General features: G+C 51.1%; 2 protein-coding genes across 5 annotated transcripts; one reads left to right on the forward strand and one right to left on the reverse strand.

Annotated features, from left to right (window-relative positions):
* The first annotated feature begins 1,952 nt into the window (after positions 1–1,952).
* On the forward strand, positions 1,953–5,214 carry STK16 (serine/threonine kinase 16). 4 transcript variants are annotated; one of them, XM_040986553.1, is made up of 8 exons: positions 1,953–1,981; positions 2,343–2,535; positions 3,019–3,238; positions 3,505–3,638; positions 3,808–3,928; positions 4,051–4,146; positions 4,476–4,597; positions 4,715–5,214. In XM_040986553.1, exons 2-8 carry the CDS (start codon positions 2,450–2,452, stop codon positions 4,851–4,853), a joined length of 918 nt encoding a protein of 305 aa, XP_040842487.1. In that variant the 5' UTR covers positions 1,953–1,981; positions 2,343–2,449; the 3' UTR covers positions 4,854–5,214. The 4 variants fall into 4 exon arrangements, with proteins under 4 accessions (XP_040842487.1, XP_040842488.1, XP_040842489.1 ...); XM_040986554.1 differs by lacking the exon at positions 4,476–4,597 and having other exon boundaries at positions 1,963–2,535; XM_040986555.1 differs by lacking the exon at positions 4,051–4,146 and having other exon boundaries at positions 1,963–2,535.
* Positions 5,215–6,574: 1,360 nt separating this feature from the next.
* Positions 6,575–10,323, reverse strand: TUBA4A (tubulin alpha 4a). The gene is made up of 4 exons (XM_040986552.1): positions 10,254–10,323; positions 8,264–8,486; positions 7,821–7,969; positions 6,575–7,614 (listed from the first exon to the last, which is right to left on the reverse strand). The coding sequence occupies exons 1-4, from the start codon at positions 10,254–10,256 to the stop codon at positions 6,643–6,645; spliced, it is 1,347 nt and encodes a 448-aa protein (XP_040842486.1). The 5' UTR covers positions 10,257–10,323; the 3' UTR covers positions 6,575–6,642.
* Positions 10,324–21,312: the final 10,989 nt, after the last annotated feature.

Consider the following 21,312-nt stretch of genomic DNA (forward strand, 5'->3'; position numbering starts at 1 on the left):
CTCTACATCTTGCCATTCTGAGTGCAGCCTCGAGCCAGCTTCCTTAACATTAACTGGGAGCTGGTTAGAAATGCACTTTCAGGTCCTACCTCAGACTTTACAGAATCAGAATGTATGTATGTGTGTGTTTTAAGATTTATTTTTATTGGTAAGGCAGACTGTATAGAGAAGGTGACACAGAGAGAAAGATCTTCTATCCACTGGTTCACCTCCTAGTGGCCACAGAAGCTGGTGCTGAGCAGATCCAAAGCCAGGAACCAGGAGCCAGGAGCTTCTTCCAGGTCTCCCACATGGGTGCAGGGTCCCAAGGCTTTGAGCCATCCTCTACTGCTTTCCCAGGTTACAAGCAGGAGGCTGGATGGGAGGTGGAGTAGCCAGGACAAGAGTCAGCACACATATGGGATTCTGGTGCTTGAAAGGGGAAGATTAGCCAATCGAACCCTCACTGGACCCAGAATGTGTGTTTTTAAGATTTCCCAGGGACACTGGAGACAAAGAAGCAGAGTCTTAACTAGACTCCTTGAAGACCAGGAATGCCTTGTCTACCTGGGACCCTCAGCATCAAGCATAGGGCTCTCCACACAGCAGGTTAAATCTGTAAGAAAATGGCTGGGGCAGGGGAGGGCTGATGCAGTGGCTCAACTGGATAATCTTCCACCTCCAAGTACTGGCATATTACATGGGCATTGATTCATGTCCCGGCTGCAACATTTCCCATCCAGCTCCCTGTTTGTGGCCTGGGAAAGCAGCACAGGATGGTCCAAAGCCTTGGGATCCTATACCTATACGGGAAACCCAGAAGTTCCTGACTTCAGATTGGCTCAGCTCTGGCCATTGTGGCCTTGTGGGCAGTGAACCAGTAGATGGAAGAACTTTCTATGTCTCTCCACTCTGTAAATCTGCCTTTCCAGTGAAAATAAATAAATCTTAACAACAATGGCAAAAGAAAATAGAAGAAGGAAGGATGAACAAACAAACAAACAAATGGGTTCACAGTCCAGGAAAATCCAAAGCGAACCCTCATGGTGATCAGGACCTTAGCAGCAGAAGTCACAAGATGAGCCCTTTCCCTAGAAAACCCTGCTTCAAAAGCCAATCCTGACCACTCCCTCCTCTCTGGAAGTGCACCCCTTTTACACCTTTGCCCCTGCCCCCCATTTAGGCAAGAGATGTCTAAGGCAATTCCTTGATGCCAAGGCTGGAGAATCCGGGGACTCCCAATGAGGCCACCCTCAGAGTCCCAGACCTGGACTGTGAGGACCAGGGCGGTGGTGACACTGAGGGTTATGCACCAGACAGTGTGCTAAACACATGACATCCCAATCTTAAAACGCTGTCATGAAGCAACAACCATGAAGGACACAAATATGAAGCTGCCCATCTGAGCTCACACTACTAGTTTAGTAGAGCTGCAATGTGAGTCAGTAGTCTGGCCCCATGATGGATGCCCTAAATCTAAGGTACTATTTATTTCATGTATTTTGCAGCCACAAAAAGCTAGGATCCACGAGGTTAACCTGCCCTAGCACACACAGACCCCATTTAGAAACTGTCAGGTTCCTGAGCTTTTAACCACTGAGACAAGGGTGGTGGGATATTGGGCTAGGATGTTGCCAGCCTGTCCCCTCCCTGGATCCCCCGTTAGGGGCTGGACTGTGGTCAGGCACTTTCTGGCCCAAGGGACGGGCAGTGAGAGGCCTCCTACCTCCGACATTAGGAGATGGAGATCCTGGGGGCCTCGGGCCGAGCCCGGATTTGCCAAGAGCATGCGTTTTGACCGCTACTGAAGCCCAGGTAGAGGAAATTCTCACCTGGGTCCTGCGACCCGTGCACCGGCAGGTCTAGCCCGCCTCTTAGTTCCACACCCCGACATCCTCCCGAAGCCCAGCAGTTGCTAGGATACCGCGGGCCGTTACGCCGGCGCGGATTGATGATGTAAACCACTGCTTCCGGTTTCTGGCTGTGTGCCTTCCCTAACCAGGTCAGTGTGAGGAGGTCCGGCTAGTGGACTGCTGACTCTGTGTTCCGAGGCTGGGAGTGGGTTCTGCAAGCCGTGGGCCAGAAGCCCGCGCGTCCTCGGGAACTACCTATTCCCTTCCTCCTGTGCGCGGCCCCACGGGCTCGGGAAAAGGGGCCACCCAAAGGCGGGCTGGGATTGGAGGAAGCGTCGTGAGGCTTTGAGGCACCTGACTCCAGGCTTTTCGGACCTGGTCTGGCCAGGACCCTTTTTCTTTAGACGGAAATCTAGGGTCTGAGACCTGGGTCTGAACGCTCCGCCTTGATCCTTCAGCGGTCGGAAGGATCGAGCTGGAGCCGCGACCCTGCCGTTGTTTTCCTTCCAGCATGAACCTCTGGGCCCGTTGCGCCTGGCCTGGAAGAAGAGCTCTCTCACTCTGGACACGTCCCTTAGCAGCTTCAGCTCGTCCTTGAGGAGGATGTTGGAGACATCATGGGCCACGCGCTTTGTATCTGCTCCCGGGGAACTGTCCTCATTGACAATAAGCGCTACCTCTTCATCCAGAAGCTGGGGGAAGGGTGAGTTTTTGGAAAATACTGAAGCCCCAGACAGCAATGTCCTGCACAGACTCGGGGCTCAGGATTTTTTTTTTTCTCCCAGTCATCTAGCCCACTTGACCCTCCCTATCTGCTTGGTAGTTTAGAAAGTAGGTTCTGGAACCTCCTAGAACCATGTGGTGTGATCTTGATGAGCCATCATCTGTTTGCTTGATGGAGATGCTTATCACACCCAGCTGGAGGAGTTGGGAGGAGTGGATGAATTTTGAATGTCCTGTGTGGTGCCTGGTTCCGAAGCACTGCGTGCATGTCCACAGCCCTACCTTAGGGCCATGGGACCTCAGGGAGTCCTATGTCCCCTCTTGGGGAGCTTCAAGCTTCTTTTACAGCCACATCTTTGGGAGGGCTTTGACTGAATGGAAGAGCCACCCCCTTGCCATCTACCCCCACATCAGAGGCAGGTGGGGGATGACCATGACCCTTCCCTGACCCTTTGGCCCACAGAGGGTTCAGCTATGTGGACCTAGTGGAGGGGTTACATGATGGACACTTCTACGCCCTGAAGCGAATCCTGTGTCACGAGCAGCAAGACCGAGAGGACGCCCAGCGAGAAGCAGACATGCATCGCCTCTTTCATCACCCCAACATCCTGCGCCTTGTGGCCTACTGTCTGAGGGAGCGGGATGCCAAGCATGAGGCCTGGCTGCTGCTGCCTTTCTTTAAGGTCAGAAATACTCCTGGCTATGGAGAGAGCCGCCTACCAGGGGGCCTGTGTGAACACTCCAGCAAGTTGGGAAGCAGGGCCATGTCCTGAATTTGGCCACTTGGGCTTTGAGCTTTAGAGGAAGTCCATGTGAGACTGTGGGGTTTGGGGTAAGTGTGTGTGTTTGGAGGGGGTGGGTCAGAGGGCAAGGAGCAGGCCCCAGAGATCAGAAGTTCCAGAAACATCCACCTCACCCCACCCTTCCTGTGGGGAAACTTGTGTTGCAGAGAGGTACACTATGGACCGAGATTGAAAGGCTCAAGGACAAAGGCAACTTCCTGTCTGAGGATCAAATTCTTCAGCTACTACTGGGCATCTGTAGAGGCCTCGAGGCCATTCATGCCAAGGGTTATGCCCACAGGTCAGTGGCAGGGCGCCATGTACTTGTGGGGCCAAGAGCAAGAGCCTCATGAGAAACGGGGGCTGTCTCTGTCTCTGTGTTTCTTCCCAGAGACAGCCCCTGGAATTTTTGTTTTATTCTTTGGTTCCCTGGGATTCTGGCTTATGTATCCTTTCTACTTCCCTGCAAGAGACCTGAAACCCACCAACATCTTGCTTGGAGATGAAGGACAGCCAGTTTTAATGGACTTGGGTTCCATGAACCAAGCGTGCATCCATGTGGAGGGATCCCGCCAGGCGCTGACCCTGCAAGTAAGAGCCTTTGAGTCCCTGTGCTCACCTGTTCCACACCCCTGCCTCTAATGTCACACAACCACATTTGGCCTCTTGACTGTGGCCTGTGCCCTATTTTTTGAGCTCGGCTCCTGTTGTAGGACTGGGCAGCCCAGCGGTGCACCATCTCCTACCGGGCCCCAGAGCTCTTCTCCGTGCAGAGTCACTGTGTTATTGATGAGCGCACTGATGTCTGGGTGAGGAGCATGGGGGGTGTGTGGGGCGATCTGCATGGGGAGGGGTGTGACTCTGTAAGTAGGTCTTTGGTTTCTGTTGCAAGGGGCCTCAGGAACCAGTGTGTTGCCATCCCTTTCAACTTCCTTCCCGGGAACTGTTACTGACACTGTACTCAATTCAGGAAGTGTTCCAACTCCCATTCAGTAAGGGCTGCAGAAGCTTCTAGCTTCTCCGAGTCCTGGGAGTGCCATGTGTTCTTTTTAGCTTGTGTAGGCTCCTCTCACCACTAAAGGGAAAAGATATCATCTCCATTGACCCTCTCTCAGAGACTAACCAAATTCATGTTTAGTCCCTAGGCTGTGTGCTGTATGCCATGATGTTTGGGGAAGGCCCGTATGACATGGTGTTCCAGAAGGGTGACAGTGTGGCCCTTGCTGTGCAGAACCAACTCAGCATTCCACAGAGCCCCAGGTGAAAACAAGAAGAGGGGCCTGAGCCTTTCAGAGGCCTCCATGGCATTCGCCTACTCAGCTACCCTTAGCCAGATTATAGGTGTCTTCTACTCACCCTGAGCCTCTTTCCCCACAGGCATTCACCAGCATTGCGGCAGCTGCTGGCTTCCATGATGACCGTGGACCCTCAGCAGCGCCCTCATGTCCCTCTCCTCCTCAGTCAGTTGGAGGCATTGCAGCCCACAGCCCCTGGCCAGCACACTACCCAGATCTGAACAGTCCAGTGGCTGCACTGAGAAGGTGGCCCCTCGTGCCTTGGGAAGAGGCTCCTATTCTGCATTGGAATCTCCATCCATTCTATCCAGGATCACTCTTCTACAGTTAGGGGCCGGGGTGGGGACAGTCATCTCAATCTCATATTTTTTCCTCTGCTCTCTTAACACCCAGGGTTCCTAATTCCCCAGCCCAATCAAGGGACCTGACTTCTTCAGGGGTGGGCATCGAGGTTGGAAAAGGGACGCCGAGAGAATGTGCTATGTGGGTCTAAGCATGACTATTTAATTCACATCATGTTCTGCTTCCGAGTCTGGGAGCAGGAAAATGTATCAACAGAAGAATAAAGTGAAGCAGGTCGGAGTGGCTCTTAGTCTCGGTGTTCCTACAGAGAAGGTTCCAAGAGAACAGCCTGGAAGAGGAGCCTTAGAGTCAGCAGTTGGTGTGATTTTACATTCCTAGTAAGAGGACAGGTGTTCTTACCTTAGATCTGGCTAGTTGGCCATGGGCATTTCTTCTGTGTCATCATAGTCAAAAGCTGAAAGCTGCTGCGGCTTTTGCTGTCTGTCACCTATGCCAAGAATTGGGGCCAGGGTGTCCTGAAAGTTCTCAGCCAGTTCCTTCTTTCCTTCACTCCCGGGATGGGTAGCTTAGTCAAAGCAGCCCAGCCGGTTTGCCAGGTAAGAGCATTTGGGTGGGGACACCTGAGGAAGCTCTGGAGCTACACAACAGGTCTCCCATCCTCAGCCTGGGGGCAGGGATGTGTGTGGGGAGCTTGTGCCCCATTCCCCTCCCCCCCCACATAGGTTCTGGCTCACACATGGTTAATGATTAATGAGGCCAGTGTAGCATGGCAGAACCCAGCAGCCACTTCCTACCTTCTCTGATAAGTAAACAGGGACTTGGTCTTAGCTGAGCTTGGAACTTGTTCCTCCGGGAAGGGCACTGCGTCCCTGTCACTAGGGAGGGAGAGCCAAGGGTAGGGTTGACATCTCTAATTCTAGTGAGGGAGACTTCCTCCCCTAAGCCATGCCTCCCAGCCCCCTCCACACACTGACGTCAGAGTGGGTCCTGGGGTGCCTATTAGCAAGGTTGAAATTTTCCCTGGGGGGCCCTGGGCAGAAGGCTTCCACCAGCTAGCCTGGAATTTGAAGCCTGAAGGAAAGCACAAACAGAGGCAGACAACCTGACTTAATGGCACAGCCTGAGCAAAGCAACCAGCCAGCCAGTGAGCTCTGCAGAGCTGCTGTGAATTGTAGTTGCACAAACAACTCCAGGAGGTGGCCCTTGTTCCTTCCCACCCCCCTCCCCCAAAGCTTATGACTGGCGGTATGCCCAGGAACTCTGGCCTGCCCAGCCCCATTCCCAAATCCTTCTGATGGGCAGAGGAGCTTGAGCCAACCTTTGCCTCCAGAGCTGGTGAATGCTGAAGCCTCAGGAAACAGTAGCAACTTCCAGACAGAAGAACTCTTGCTTAGGGTGAAGATGGTGTCTTAACAGTGATTGGCAACACTGGCAGGTGCAAGAATGGGGCCTAAATTTTTTTCCCTGTCTTGAGTGCTCATAAGACCTTACCTCAAGGTCCCTAGGGTCATACTTCAGGGCCCTGTGAAGGCCCATCCGCAGGTCTCAGCTGTAGGATGGAAAAGGGTCATGAGAAGCAATTGATAAGGACAACAGAAGAAAGCAGCAGCAGAAGCTAAACACACACACGGACACCAAAGCGTGCAAGGAGACTTTATTTTGAAAGTATTTTGTAATAAACATAATGAACAGGCTTTGGGCAGCTGTCTATTCTTCACCCTCATCCTCGTCCTCATAGGAATCGATGCCCACCTCCTCGTAATCCTTCTCCAGGGCAGCCATATCCTCCCGGGCCTCAGAGAACTCGCCTTCCTCCATGCCCTCACCCACATACCAGTGCACAAATGCCCTCTTGGCATACATCAGGTCGAACTTGTGGTCCAGGCGGGCCCAGGCCTCCGCAATGGCAGTTGTGTTGCTCAGCATGCAAACGGCACGCTGCACCTTAGCTAGGTCACCCCCAGGCACCACAGTGGGTGGTTGGTAATTGATGCCAACCTTGAAGCCTGTGGGGCACCAGTCTACAAACTGAATGCTGCGTTTGGTCTTGATGGCGGCGATGGCGGCATTGACATCCTTGGGCACAACATCTCCACGGTACAGTAGGCAGCAGGCCATGTACTTTCCGTGCCGGGGGTCACACTTCACCATCTGGTTGGCCGGCTCGAAGCAGGCGTTGGTGATCTCTGCCACAGACAGCTGCTCATGGTAGGCCTTCTCAGCAGAGATGACTGGCGCATAGGTGGCCAAGGGGAAGTGGATGCGGGGGTAGGGCACCAGGTTGGTCTGGAACTCCGTCAGGTCCACATTGAGGGCCCCGTCGAAGCGCAGGGAAGCCGTGATGGAGGAGACGATTTGGCTGATGAGCCGGTTGAGGTTGGTGTATGTAGGGCGTTCGATGTCCAGGTTGCGGCGACAGATGTCATAGATGGCCTCGTTGTCTACCATGAAGGCACAGTCCGAGTGTTCCAGGGTGGTATGCGTGGTCAGAATGGAGTTGTAGGGCTCAACCACAGCGGTGGACACCTGTGGGGCTGGATAGATGGAGAACTCCAGCTTGGATTTCTTGCCGTAGTCAACGGAAAGCCTCTCCATGAGCAGCGAGGTGAAGCCCGAGCCAGTGCCGCCTCCAAAGCTGTGGAACACCAGGAAGCCCTGAAGTCCCGTGCACTGGTCGGACTGAAAGGCAAGAAGGAAAACAATGTGAGACTATGGGAGGGGGCGGCCGTGGAGCTCTCGCTCTGGCTCTCCATAAAGCCTAAGATATCTCGGACATTAGAGCGAAAGCTGAGAAGTCTCTTGTAGGGGCATCATACCCTGTCACCGATCTGAAAATGTTCTTGACCTCTAATATTGCTTCCCTCCCTCCCATGCCAAATTCTTACCAGCTTGCGGATACGATCCAACACTGGGTCGATGATCTCCTTGCCGATGGTGTAGTGCCCACGGGCATAGTTATTGGCTGCGTCCTCTTTGCCAGTGATGAGCTGCTCTGGGTGGAAGAGCTGGCGGTATGGGCCATTGCGGATCTCATCTGGCAGGGCACAAACCACACACTGTTGGGTCAAAACCCACAGGGGACCTCCCTTCCCCTGGCTGGCAGCTGTGGTCAGATGAATGGGAAGGTTCATCCTCCTGCCAGTCTGAGATAGTAGAGTGGGGGTGGGGTGGGGGAGGGAGTAACCCAGAGGTCAGCTTCCAACAGGGCTAGGAATTTATGGGGGGAGGGTGGCTAGGAGAGTCTAGACATTCTTTCCAGAGAAGCTTTGAGTGACTCCTCACCCCCAGCTTGGTTCTATTCCCTTCCCTCCACTCCCCTGCTTCTCACCAATGACAGTGGGCTCCAAGTCCACAAAGACTGCCCGGGGCACATGCTTGCCAGCACCGGTTTCACAGAAGAAGGTGGTAAAGGAGTCATCCCCTCCACCAATGGTCTTGTCACTGGGCATCTGCCCATCAGGCTGAATCCCATGCTCCAGACAGTAGAGCTCCCAGCAGGCATTGCCCATCTGGACACCTGCCTGCCCCACGTGCACTGAGATGCATTCGCGCTGAAGGAGAGAGAGAGAGAGAGGAGACAGTAATAAATTCCCACCTCCACAAGCTCTCAGCTCACAGGATCCTCTCTCACCCTGTTACCTACCAGCCAAAATGACTGTTGCCAAGAATGGGATTTTAGGGTAGGCTGGCTGATGCCCTTCCAGAGGTTGGCAACCTACCCAGGCTCCCCTACACACAGAACACCCCAAAGGCAGGCACCCAGGAGGCCTAGCCAATCCCTTCGTTAGCCTCATGCTGGCGAACTTATCAATTAAGAGCCACGGCTCCACATGACCCCTGCTGCATTCACAGGAGAGGGAGGGCAGACGGAGAGGACACGTGCAGTGACAGGCAGGCACTGCAGGCATGACACAGCTGTCCAAAAACACGGGGCTTCTCTGGAGATTGGCAAGGGGCAGGAGCTCTTCCAGAGCATGGAGTTCATGGCCTCGCTTATCCTGGATCCTTCTGCAGGTGAATAACTAGGATTCCCTACAACCCTTTCTGCCCGCAGGCTGCTGAAGTGTCAGTCTTTCCATCTGGCATCAGCACTGCCCTCCCCCAACACTGGCCACCAGGGTGTTCCCCCCCCCCCCCCCCCAAACCCATCTGGTTCATGGGAGGAATCAGTCCCATCTGGCTGCTCTCCTCGCCTCTGCCCCCGGGGTGGCTTCACCCCCTTCATCCACTGCACAGGCAGCCCCCACGGAAATCGCAGCCATCCTGTTAAGCAGGGGTTGGGCAGCAGCGGGTTGCGTGGGCACCCAGAGCCACTGCTCCTGCCTTACGCTCTCTTGTTAGTGTCCCAGTTAACTCGCGAAGCACCGAAGTCTGCAGGACCCGCCAGCCTCCCTTGCTCCCCCAACCCACAATGAAACGGCCACGGATGACGGTTTCTAAAAGCCCAGAAAAGGAAGCGGAACCTGCAGAAAGGCCCCAGAAGTAACCTGCCTTGGCCCCGGGGCAGAGTGAGGGCCATCCTGCACTCTGGGGGCCCCTACATCCGCTCTCCCTCCGGAGCCATTCCAGTTAAATCCCAGCCAAAAGTAGGGATTGGGTTTCAGCCCCCGCTCTCGAGCTATAAATACCTCCCTCCCCCCTACACACACCTCTCCTCCCTTCCCCCAACCTGGCTGTCGCTCCTGCGCCAACTGTGCCTGCCCGTCCGTCCACGCACTCTGCGCTCCGGCTGGAGCACTGGAGAGGGGCCCGCGCGCCTCACGAGGGCGAACCCCATTCCCGCCAGCCCTCCCGGCCCAGAAGCGGGGTGCTGAGTCACCAAGCGCGCGAGGGGGATGGGGGCCCGCTCTGGGGAGGAGGGATGCTCCCACAGTCAGAGGAAAAGGGGATGCGCCCCGCCTCTAAGGACCCTGACCCCTTTCCGTCTTCTGGCGCCAAGCACACGTTCGGGCAGTCCCAGGGAGCGGGGGCGGGCAGCCAAGCAGATCGTGGCCCACAGAGAGGACAGGGCGCGAGGGCGCGGGGGCGCGGGGCCGCGTGACCCCGATTGGGGAACACATGCTGGGTGAAACCGGAGAGGGGTGGCTAGGGGGCCCCTCTTTGCTAGTGACCATCCCGGCCCCCTACCCCGCGAAGGCGACCATCCTAGCTTAGCCAAAGTCGCCAGGAGCGGGGGTTGGGGCAAGGTGAGACACCCTTGTACCCCCTCCAGATCGGGAGCGCCAGGTACAGGGCTCCAAGCATCCCCGCAGAAGAGAGTCCCCCGAAGGACTGGAGCAATCCGGGGTCGAACACGAAGCCGGCTGGGCCGCACTCACCATGGTGAGTCCGAGCTTTATGTCTCACGTAGAGTCTGGGTGACGGATCTCGGTGAGAACTGCGTTAGCTGCAGTGCCGCACCGCTCTTATACTCAAGGGGCGGGCCCGTGTGCGCCACTCCCCTGCCGGGGCGCGGCATCCCGTTAGCCGCGCCCTCTCCCTAAATAAGCTTGCCAGGGCTCCTCTCCCCCCCCCCCCCCCCCGCAGCGCCGGGTAGGGGGCCTCACCTGTCGGTTTGGGGCTCCGAGCTGCGACTCAGACTTTAACCCTTTGTTGCCCGTTTTAGGCCGACACTCCGGGTCCCTGAGGTCCGCAGCTGGCACGTAGGGTGCGGTAAAGGGGCGCACCTTGCCGGCACCTGACCCATGGGGGCGCCGGTCTTCCAGGTGTTCTGATTTAGGCCGACTGCGGTTGATGTCGACTTTTCGAGACGGTTGCAGCTGGTTTTCGCCGGGGCTCTGTCCGCCCTCGCTTCCTGGAGGCTCCGGCCGGCCTTCGGGGAGCCCCTGCCCGCCACACGCCGTCTGCGGGTCCCCGGCCGACTCAACAGGCCTACGCCCCCACCTGAGGGCGACCGAGGACCGGGCGCTGCACAGCCTGAGCCCCAGGGTGCCCGTCCCTCTTGGATTTTCCCGCAGACTAAGCTCCGCAACCCGTCTGCGAGGGTCGACGCCGGGAATATGCTGCTCCTCGCCGGCCCACCGGCCAGGGAGCCCGTCACCGGCGGCGTCACTATTAGCCTCGCCCCGCCACCTGCCATCTCCTCCGGCCGCCTGGCCCGCGAGGCGGGCTGCCCCCGGAGCCCTCAGAACCAGGCTTCTCATCCAGACTGCCTCGTTTGACCTTGAGAAAGTAACTAGTAACCGAGTCCTTGGCGTTTTCACCCAGTAAGAGGAGAGTTTTTCAATCCTAGGAGTAGACTAGTGAGTTGACACGATGTTTATATGTTTCTCTTAAGTCAAAGGTGTTAGTATCACGGCTAACGTGGCCTTTCTCTTTCTATCTGAGATGTATGAAGGTGCAAGCCACATCGCAACTCCTTTCTGCTTTTTTTTTTCTTTATTGATTACATTGTATTATGAGATATAGTTCTATAGGTACTGGGATTTCCCCCCACCCCTCCCCTAACCCTCCCCCCATGGTGGATTCCTCCACCTTATTGTGTAACCACAGTTCAAGTTCAGTTGCAATTCCTTCATTGTAAGCATATACCAAACATAGAGTCCAGCATCTTATTGTCCAGATAAGTTCAACCGCTTCTTGGGGAGACCTTCTCTGGTCTGAAGGTAGGGCCAAAAGAGTAAAATCCCGATCAATTAAAAGCCCCATCATCAACAATATATAACGTTACAGAATTAATTGACATAATGTTGAGTAAACAATATGTTAAAATTACATGTAAGTTCTTAACATCTTTCTGCTTTTCATTAAAAAATGTTTTCTTTGAAACTTGGAGTTACAGAAAGAGGAGAGACACACAGAGAGATCTTCCAGCTGCTGATTCACTCTCGCAATGGCAGCAACAGCTGGAGCAGGGGCCCAAGAGCTTGAGTCCTCCTCTGCTGTTTTCCCAGGTGCATTTGTACAGAGCTGGATTGGAAGTGGAACAGCCAGGACCCAGCTCATGCCCAGATGCTGGCACTGCATACTGAGGTTTAACTTGCTAAGCCACACACTGACTCTTCTATCTGCTTTCATTCCCATTTTTTACAAGCCTGGCTGCTTCTGTGTCGTCCAACTTGTTTAACACTTTCTAACCACCTCCCTCTGCTGGGGAAATCCACCAGGCGGTGCCCTGAGTGACTGAGAAACCTGTCTCCCAGACTAGTCATCACTTGGAAAGGCTTCGCCTGCCTCTCTGGCCGCCCCAGGCCAGGGCCACCTGACAGCTTGGCACCATTCCATATCAGCACTGGTGCATGGCAGTTTTCTACCAACAAAGTAGCTAATTGGCATTTAAGAAAGGAAAGGCATAAGAAGTGAATGCAGTGAAATCTGATAAGGTCTCTTCACCCCCAGGAGGAAATTTGCCATTTGGTTGGGAGAACATGATTCATTCATAAAAATCAAAACTGACAAGGGCATCCAGCGAGGCTGCCTGGGGGGAAAGGAGGTTGGGGCCTTCCTGTAGGCAGAAGCCGTGGTCATTCCAGGACACATGGTGGCTGGCACACCTTCTTTCCCATTCATTTCTCTCTTGGGCTCCCCCAACCCTGAGCAGAATGGATATAGTTAGAGGCCTGAGCTAGCTTAGGTAAAAGCCCATCCCTCTTGGTTCTTTGTTGTAAAACTGCTGTAACAACTTCTGGTGTGAAGACCTCAGGAATTTAAGGACATGTGTGTGCCCTATATAAGTGGCTGTCTTGGTCTTTAGAGCACTTGGTTCACTCTGTGCTGAACTTAGATTAAAGGAAAGAGATTTTTTTTTTAATTTTTATTGGAAAGGCAGACCAGGGTAAGATTGTACAGAGATAAAGAGCTTTCATCCACTGGTTCACTCCCTAAGGGGCTGCAATGGCCAGAGCTGAGCCAATCTAAAAACAGGAGCCAGGAACTTATTCCAGGCTTCCCACATGGGTGCAGGGTCCTAAGGCTTTTGGGTCATTCTCTGTTGCTTTCCCAGGCTGTAGGCAGGGAGCTGGAAGAAAAGTGGAGCAGCCACAACATGAACTGACACCCATATGGGATACCAGCATTTGCAAAGTGAGAAATTAGCCATTGAGCCATTGTGCCAGGCCCTGCAGTTAGACTTTTTGCATGGCCATCTGCCTACGTGGCAAGCTGTTGACAGTAAGGACTGAGCCTTATTCATCTAATTGGTCACATGGTGCTTGGCATGCATGGTATGCAGGTGCATGTCAGAGGAATGGTTTAACTGCCTGCATTTAGGGGAGAATAGTAAGAAGAGTAAAGTTGGCAGACTGGAGGCCATATGTCTTCTTCAGAAGCCCTCTGTTTCGCTTTGATCTCTCATAACATATCGACTGTGGAAATGTCAGGATTTGTCTACATATGGAGTATCCCCGAAACCACGCCCACGTTGGAAGATTGACCAGGAGGATTCCCGGGACCTGGCATGCCATGCACTCACAGCTTCAACTGGTTACCTTGAGGTAGTAAGGAGGCACAGTGGGTCACCCTATGAGGCATCTGGAGGCACCTATGCCCTCACCTTCCCACAGGGCTCCCCCTGAGGGTGCTGCTTCTCCAGCATTCTCAGATGCAGCAACAAGTCCTTGCAAGGAAGCTGCTGCCAGAAGAGGCCCCTTAGCAGCTCCTTAGGGCTTTTACTGGGGCTGACCTGTGGGCAACCCTGCTGAGCACAAAGCTAAAGGTTAACTGCCTGGGAGAGAAGCAGGTGTTGTACATAAGCCTTCTGGTTTACACAGTCTAGGCAAAGTGAGGCATCCTTTCCTGCTGGTGATTGAACACCGAATCCTTGGATTGCAGCCCAGAGCCAGCCTTGGGAGCCGCCTTTGCGGTGATGGCATGCTCTGATTGGCCTGTGGCATTTAATCCTCTTCCACATAGTTGGGTGCCATTCCAGGTTTCTTACCTACCCACCTTGAAAAAAACTGGCCCTATCAGACTCACATTTCCATGTAACAAGTGTACATATAGGCAAGAGGGTCTGATCAGAACAGACTGGGCCAGTGCAATGGCTCAATGGGCTAATTTTCCACCTCCGATAGCCAACATCCCATATGACCATATGGTTCATTGTCTGGATGCTCAGCCTCCCATCCAGCTCCCTGCTTGTGGTTTTGAAAGCAGTGGAGGATGGCTCAAAGCCTTGGGGCCCTGCACCTGCATGGGAGACCTAGAGGAAGCTCTTGGTTCCTGGCTTTAGATTGGCTCAACTCTTGCTGTTGTGGCCATTTGGGGAGTGAACCAGTGGATAGAAGACCTTTCCCCTTGTAAATCTATCTTTAAAATACAAATAAATCTTAGAAGAAAAAGGAGGAAGAAGACTGTAAGGAACGCATGCTGCCCCAGGTTCTCCAGGAAGTTGGTAGCCTGCCTGCAACATTCAGCTCCTAACACAAGGGAATGCCCCTGTTTGGGTTTAGGTTGCAGCAGGTTGTTAGGGCAATAACAGGAAATTCACACAGCAGCTTCAAATGGAGCTGGCAGGAAGCTCCTCCTCCAGATGGGCAACTGGCTTCCTCTGGTTCATCACAGTCCTGCTCATGATCCTGTGACCTCCTATGCTCAGCCCATGTCACCCATTCATGGTATCCTGGGTGCTCAGAGGTTGTTAACCCTGGGAAGGCTCTCTTACTAGGAAGACTGGAGAAGACAGGAGACAGTGAAGTGGCATAGCAAGTTAAGCTTCATTCTGTGGTGTTGGCATCACATATGGGCAATGGCTCGTGTCCTGGCTGTTTCACCTCTGATCCAGCTTCCTGTGTGCATGGATAAGCAGTAGAAGATGGCCCAAGTATTTGGGTTCTTCTACCTATGCGATAGATTTAGAAAAAGCTCCTGGCTCCCAGCTTTAGGCTGCCCTAGCTCTGGCCCTTGCAATCATTTGGGGAATAAACCAGTGGAACCAGAAGATGGAAGATTGCTTCTCTCTACCTCTCCCTGGCTGTATAACTGTGTCAAGTGAAATGAATAAAATCTGAAAGAAAGAAAGAAAAGAAAGAAAGAAAGAAAGAAAGAAAGGAAGAAAGAAAGAAAGAAAGAAAGAAAGAAAGAAAGAAAGGAAGGAAGGAAGAAAGAAAGAAAGAAAGAAAGAGAGAGAAAGAAAGGAAGAAAGAAAGAAAGAAAGAGAAAAAGAAAGAAAGAAAAGAGGGCCTGGCACCACAGTGGCCTAATGGCTAAAAACCCTCACCTTGAACATGCTGGGATCCCATATGGGCACCGGTTTTAATCCCAGCTGCTCCACTTCCCATCCAGCTCCCTGCTTACAGCCTGGGAAAGCAGTTGAGGACGGCCCAAAGCCTTGGGACCTTACACCCACATGGGAGACCTGGAAGAAACTCCTAACTCCTGGCTTTGGATCGGCACAGCACTGGCTGGTGTGCTCACTTGGGGAGTGAATCTTCGGATGAAAGATCTTCCTTTCTGTCTCTCCTCCTCTCTATATATCTGACTTTTCAATAAAAATAAATAAATCCTTTTTTAAAAAAAAAAGCATAAAAAATTAGAAATGGATTAGCTGGAACTCAAACTAGAGCCCATATGGGATGCCGGTATCGAGGTCCATGTTGCAACTCAAGGCCAAATCTCCATTTTCATCTTCCTCACCCTGTCATGGCATGTTTTAACACAGCTGATCCCTTCTTCCTTACAATTTTCCCTTTGCTTCTAGCTCTTACCCTGGCTGCTTCTGACCACTGAAATGCTGTCAGTCTTGTTGATCCAATGATGAAGAAATCCTTCCAACATCCATTGGCTGACATAGTTGATCTTAGAGTTTCCATTTGCCCAGATATTTGGTATCATCTCTTGATTGGGGTAGTTGTCCAACTTTTTCTGCCCTTCTTCCTCTCCTACGGTACCAGATGTCCTCTGCAGGCCCCAATGGGCTTCAATATCCTCCATGGCCATCCACTGTTCTGTTTTTTCCACTGAGGAGGCCCAGTTCTGACACTTGCACTATACAGTCAGACCACAAATCCTGCATGTGAGCCCTCATGTCCCCACATGCTCTCACCTTGCCATACCTCAGACCCTCCTGCAAGTCCACACACCAAGCTCCCTCAAGCATGCCACTGAACCATTACTGCCCAGGGCTGTCTGACCTGTCCCCACCAGACTCCTAGCCCTGGGTGCTCACAGACCTGGCACCCACCACACACACAGGCTAAAATGACACAGACTGTGCCCCACCCAGTTATTCTTTTTAAAAGATGTATCTATTTATTTACATGAAAGGCAAAAGACTGGGTTGTGGAGAGAAAAATGAATCTTCCAGTTACTGGTTCCCTTCTCAGATGGGCCAGGTCAAAGCCCAGGAGCCAGCAATTTTATCCTGGTCTCCCACATGGGTGGCAGGGGTCCAAGTACCCAGGATAGCTTCTGTTGCCTTCCTATGCACATTAGCAGGAAACTCAATTGCATGTGGAGCAACCAGGACTTGAAGCAGGCACTCAGGTATGGAATGCCAAGGTCTTAAGTGGTGGCTTAAGCTGCTGTCCCACAATGTCGGCCCCCAGTTACAGCCTCTCAGCTAGCTTACTGTTTCTAGCTTGGAACCTCTACAGCATGTCCTCCAGACAGTAGCTGCAGTAGTTGCTCTGACACACAAACTGAGCAACAACACTTGCTGCAAGTGCCTCCACTGCACTTAATCACACCATTGCCCTTCCAAGGACCATTGGCTTTGATACATCTCTTTACTTGAATGAGCAGGATTTGCCCTTCCCTGTGAATTTTTACATTTGCCCTTCCCTCTGCCCAGAGCACTGCTTTCCACATCATGGCTTGGCTGACACACCATTATCCCGTGAAAATGTCACCTTCTTGGCACGCTCCATGTTCAACCTGAAAGGACAGCCCTTCTAGCTCTCTCTACTCCAACATCCTGCTTTGTTTTCCTCTCATGCTTGTTGCCCTCTGAAATGTTCTTGGCTGTTGGCAGCCTGTCTACCCCACAAAAGCGTGAGCTCCTCAGGGCCATAGGTTTTCAGTCTATCATGGCACCCCTGAAATTTGCAATGGTAGTGGGCACAGAGCAGGCCCTCAGTAGTACTGAAGGAGCTAAGAGTGTGGAATGGGAGACAGCACTGTGGCACGGCAGGGAAAGCAGCTGCCTGCAGGACTGGCATCCCATATAGACGCTGGTTCATGTCTTGGCTGTTCCACTTCCAATTGGCTCCCCACTAATGTGCCTGGCAAAAAATGTGCCTGAGCAGAGGATGGTTTAAGTCCTTGGGCCCCTGCAACTCATGTGGGAGACCCAGAAGAAGCGCCTGGCTCCTGGCTTTGAATCAACTCAGCTCCAGCTGATACAGCCATTTGGGGAGTAATTTCACAGATGGAAGATCTTTCTCTGTTTCTCCCCCTAAACTCTGCCTTTCAAAGATGTAAATAAATAAATCTTTTAAAATAGAGAGTGTTGAATGCCTCTTATTTTGTTACACATACTTTAGAAATTGTTTTTAATCATTTGAAAGAGGGAGACAGAAGCAAAAAAAGATCCTTCATCCACTGGTTCACTCCTCAAAAGTTGCAATAGCCAGGGCTGCACCAGGCCAAAGTCAGGACCCTAGAATTCCACCCAGAACTTTCTCACACAGGTGCAGGAATCAAATTGCGTTAACCATCCCTGCTGCCACCCAGGTGTGCACCAACCAGAAGCTGGGATTGAAAGTAGAGTCAGGACTCAAAGCCAGGTACTTGGCTGTGAGATTTGGACATCCATGACAGTTTTTAACTATTGTGCCAAATGTCCAGACCTATTAAATGATACAATTCCATAACTCTGGGATTTTCCTTACTCCTTCCACAAATCCCCTCATCCCTCTATTATTACAATTGTACTCCATAAACAGTCATAAGTTCATCATTCTGCTATTAAAGAGTATCCTGATATTGTGGGTATGGACATGGCAGAGTCCAGCATCCTATTGTCAAGATATATTTAACAGTTTCATTGGGAATCCTTCTTTGATCTGGAAGTAGAGATGCATACAGCATTGTATGCTCACATCGATATGAAAGTCTATTACATTGTTACTATACAACCCCTTAAATGAAAAGCCACAAAACAAAATTAACAACAGGAAGAAAAATATAAATATACAATGCTATGAAGTTAAATAACATGCTACTTAACATAAGTTTTAAAAAATTTTGCGGAATATTATATTTAATATTTTGTATTATTATTATTTCATTTTATGACACAGCTTCATAGGCTCTGCGATTCCCCCAATTCCTCTCCAAGCCCTCCCTCCATATTGAATTTCTCCATATTGTTACAGTACTACAGTTCATAATCAGTCATGATTCCTTCATTGTGGGCATGGACCATGCAGAGTTCAGCATCTTAATGTCCAGATAAATTCAACAGTTTCATTGGGAGACCATCCTTGGTCTGAAAATAACATAGGCTTTTAGTCCACCATGACACTTCTGAAATTTGCAATGGTGAATGACTAATGTGTCACTGAAAAATGAAAAAGAAAATCAAGAAGCTTTTTGGAGAAAATGATGCTACTGTGAGTCAGGGAAAAATTTAATATGAGGGGCTGGGCGCGGTGGCGCAAGTGGTTAAGGTCCTCACCTTGCACGCCCAGGATCCCATATGGGCACCGGTTCTAATCCCGGCGGCCCCGCTTCCCATCCAGCTCCCTGCCTGTGGCCCAGGAAAGCATTTGAGGATGGCCCAAAGCTTTGGAACCCTGCACCTGCGTGGGAGACCCGGAAGAGGCTCCTGGCTTCGGACCGGCATAGCATTGGCCATTGCGCTCACTTGGGGAGTGAATCATTGGACGGAAGATCTTCCTCTCTGTCTCTCCTTTCTGTATATCTGTGTTTCCAATAAAAATAAAATAAATATTTTAAAAAAAATTTAATATGAGAAAAAAACTGTTTTGAAGAAATGGAAAAAACAGCAAAAACACAAAAATCCATGAGATATGATTTCTGCTGATCTTTGTTGGTGAGATGTATCTCCTGTTTTTTGATCCAGTCCACTAAACTATGTTTGATTGATGAGGTTAAGCCATTTACATTCACGGTTAATATGAATAGATGGCAGTTTGGTCCTGCCATTTTAGCAATGGGTTGTTCATTGTTTGATTTAGTCTTCTGCTGTCATTTTACTTGAATGTTCTCCACATTTGCCTTTGGTTTTGGTAGGTGCTATTCCTTTTCTTTGTCAAGAAAACATCTTTAAGTATCATATGTAGGGCAGGTCTTTTCTTTGCTGTGGAAGAATTTTATTTCATTCCAGGTCTGGGGGTGTGACCTAGCGGCTAAAGTCCTTGCCTTGAATGCACCAGGATCCCATATGGGCACCAGTTCTAATCCTAGCAGCTCCACTTCCCATCCAGCTCCCTGCTTGTGGCCTGGGAAAGCAGTCAAGGATGGCCCAAAGCTTTGGAATCCTGCACCCGTATGGGAGACCTGGAGGAAGCTCCTGGCTCCTGGCTTCGGATTGGCTCAGCTCCAGCCATTGCGGCCGCCTGGGGAGTGAATTATCAGACAGAAGATCTTCCTCTCTGTCTCTCCTCCTCTCTGTATATCTGACTTTGTAATAAAAATAAATAACTCTTTTAAGAGAAAGAATTTTATTTCATTTCCAAAGACAAAGGAAAGCTTTGCCAGGTACATTATTCTGGGTTGATAATTTTTTCCTTTTATAATCTGGAATATGTTGCTTCATTATCTTCTGGCCTATAGTTTCCTCTGAGAGGTCAGCTGTGAGTTCCATTGGGGTTCCTCTATACGTCAACTGATTTTTTCATGTGCTAAAATGCGTTTAAAATACCTTTTTTTTTTTTTTAACAGTTAACACAAGATACTTACCTACCATGAGAAGAATTCCCAGCATTGCTGATGAACAAGCCATATTTAAGTGCTGGCATATATTTAAGTGCTTCCCAGTGCGCCCCAGATTCCTGCATGTGAATGATATTTCCTGAACTTTAGGCAATTGGGCCAAGCCAGCAGGTGGCTGGTGAACTGAGTCTTGCCTGGGTTTTCTGGTTGGTCCCATGTGGTAGAGAAAAAGTGTTCTGGCTTTGCTAATCACAATTCACAGCCAAAGTTAACCAACTTGAAATTCTAGGGTGTTCTTGGGCAACCCAGGATGAGCTGGGACCCAGAAAAACCCTCCAAATAGTACTTCCATCATTTGCCAAAGTGACTGAGATTCTGAATTAGCAACTACTTCCTGGATGCGGTTGCTAGATAAGACAGGTCTGTGTGCTAAGTCTGGCAACACTTTAAGGCTCAGATTGCTATTGGCACGAGTAATAGTAATACAGTTTCCTGATGGAGCTGGGTGGCTATGCATTTGATTTCTTTCTTTCTTTCTTTCTTTCTTTCTTTCTTTCTTTCTTTCTTTCTTTCTTTCTTTCTTTCTTTCTTCCTTCCTTCCTTCCTTCCTTCCTTCCTTCCTTCCTTCCTTTCTTTCTTTCTTTCTCTCTCTCCCCCTCTCTCTTTCTTTCCTTTCTTTCTTTCTAAAATTAGAAAGGTAAAGTTATATGATGAGGGAAAGACAGAGAGATCTTCTATTCCTTGATGCACTTCCCAATGGCCACAAAGGCTGCAGCTGGTCCAGGCTGAAATCAGGAGCCTGGAGCTTCTTCTGGGTCTCCCGCTTATGTGCAGAGGCTCAAGCACTTCCCCAGGTACACTATCAGGAAGTGGAACAGCTGGGACTTGAATCCCGGTACCCAGATGGGATGTAGCCAATTGCTCTACCCACTATGCAACAACACAGGCCCTCTGGGTATTTCTTTTTGTAAAAGAAAAATTTACAGGGAGAAGAAGAGACAGAGAAAGATCTCACCACCCAAATGGCTGCAGTGGCCAGAGCTGAGCCATTCTGAAGCCAGGAATTTCTTCTGGACCTTCCACATGGGTGCAAGGTCCCCAGGCTTTGGGCCATTCTCTGCTGTTTTCCCAGGCCACAGGCAGGGAGTTGGATAGCAAGTAGAGTAGCTGGGGACATGAACTGGTGCCCATATAGTCCTGGTACTTTCAAAGGGAAGATTAACCAATTGAGCCATGGTGCTGAGCCCCACCCAGGTATTCCTACAGCCACTGTTTCAGAATTGGTGAGGAGTCAGGTTTGACCAGGAATGTATGTTTAGGTAAACAAGAGAATGAAACTAGGAGATGGCAGGGGAGATGAGGGGTCTGAAAGCAGTGTTGTCAGCCGGTCATGATCCTGGAAGGTGCAGGTGAAGACAAAGGAAGGGGTTGTGGGGCTGTGAGCACTCTGTCACGAGGGAAGACCTGAAGCAGAGCCCGATCCCTGATGAATCTTAATTCCACCACTAATGAACCCCCATGTGATCCTGAACAAAACACAAGAGACCTCAATTTCCTTGTTTTTGTCATGGGAGAGGGAGGACCATCTTGTCTACCTTGCCA

This window comes from Ochotona curzoniae, unplaced genomic scaffold, assembly GCF_017591425.1.
Source record: "Ochotona curzoniae isolate NIBS_2020 unplaced genomic scaffold, NIBS_Ocur_1.0 contig_4514, whole genome shotgun sequence".
Classification (NCBI taxonomy): domain Eukaryota; kingdom Metazoa; phylum Chordata; class Mammalia; order Lagomorpha; family Ochotonidae; genus Ochotona; species Ochotona curzoniae.

Excerpts from the sequence above, each read along its gene's own strand:
- STK16 (XM_040986553.1), top strand. The coding sequence starts at position 2,450 with ATGGGCCACGCGCTTTGTATCTGCTCCCGGGGAACTGTCCTCATTGAC. Across the intron at positions 4,147-4,475 it reads ATGAGCGCACTGATGTCTGG|TCCCTAGGCTGTGTGCTGTA; the intron begins GTGAGGAGCATG and ends ATTCATGTTTAG. Across the intron at positions 4,598-4,714 it reads AGCATTCCACAGAGCCCCAG|GCATTCACCAGCATTGCGGC; the intron begins GTGAAAACAAGA and ends CTTTCCCCACAG.
- TUBA4A (XM_040986552.1), bottom strand. Across the intron at positions 7,970-8,263 it reads CTTGGAGCCCACTGTCATTG|ATGAGATCCGCAATGGCCCA; the intron begins GTGAGAAGCAGG and ends GTGCCCTGCCAG. Across the intron at positions 7,615-7,820 it reads TGGATCGTATCCGCAAGCTG|TCCGACCAGTGCACGGGACT; the intron begins GTAAGAATTTGG and ends CTTGCCTTTCAG.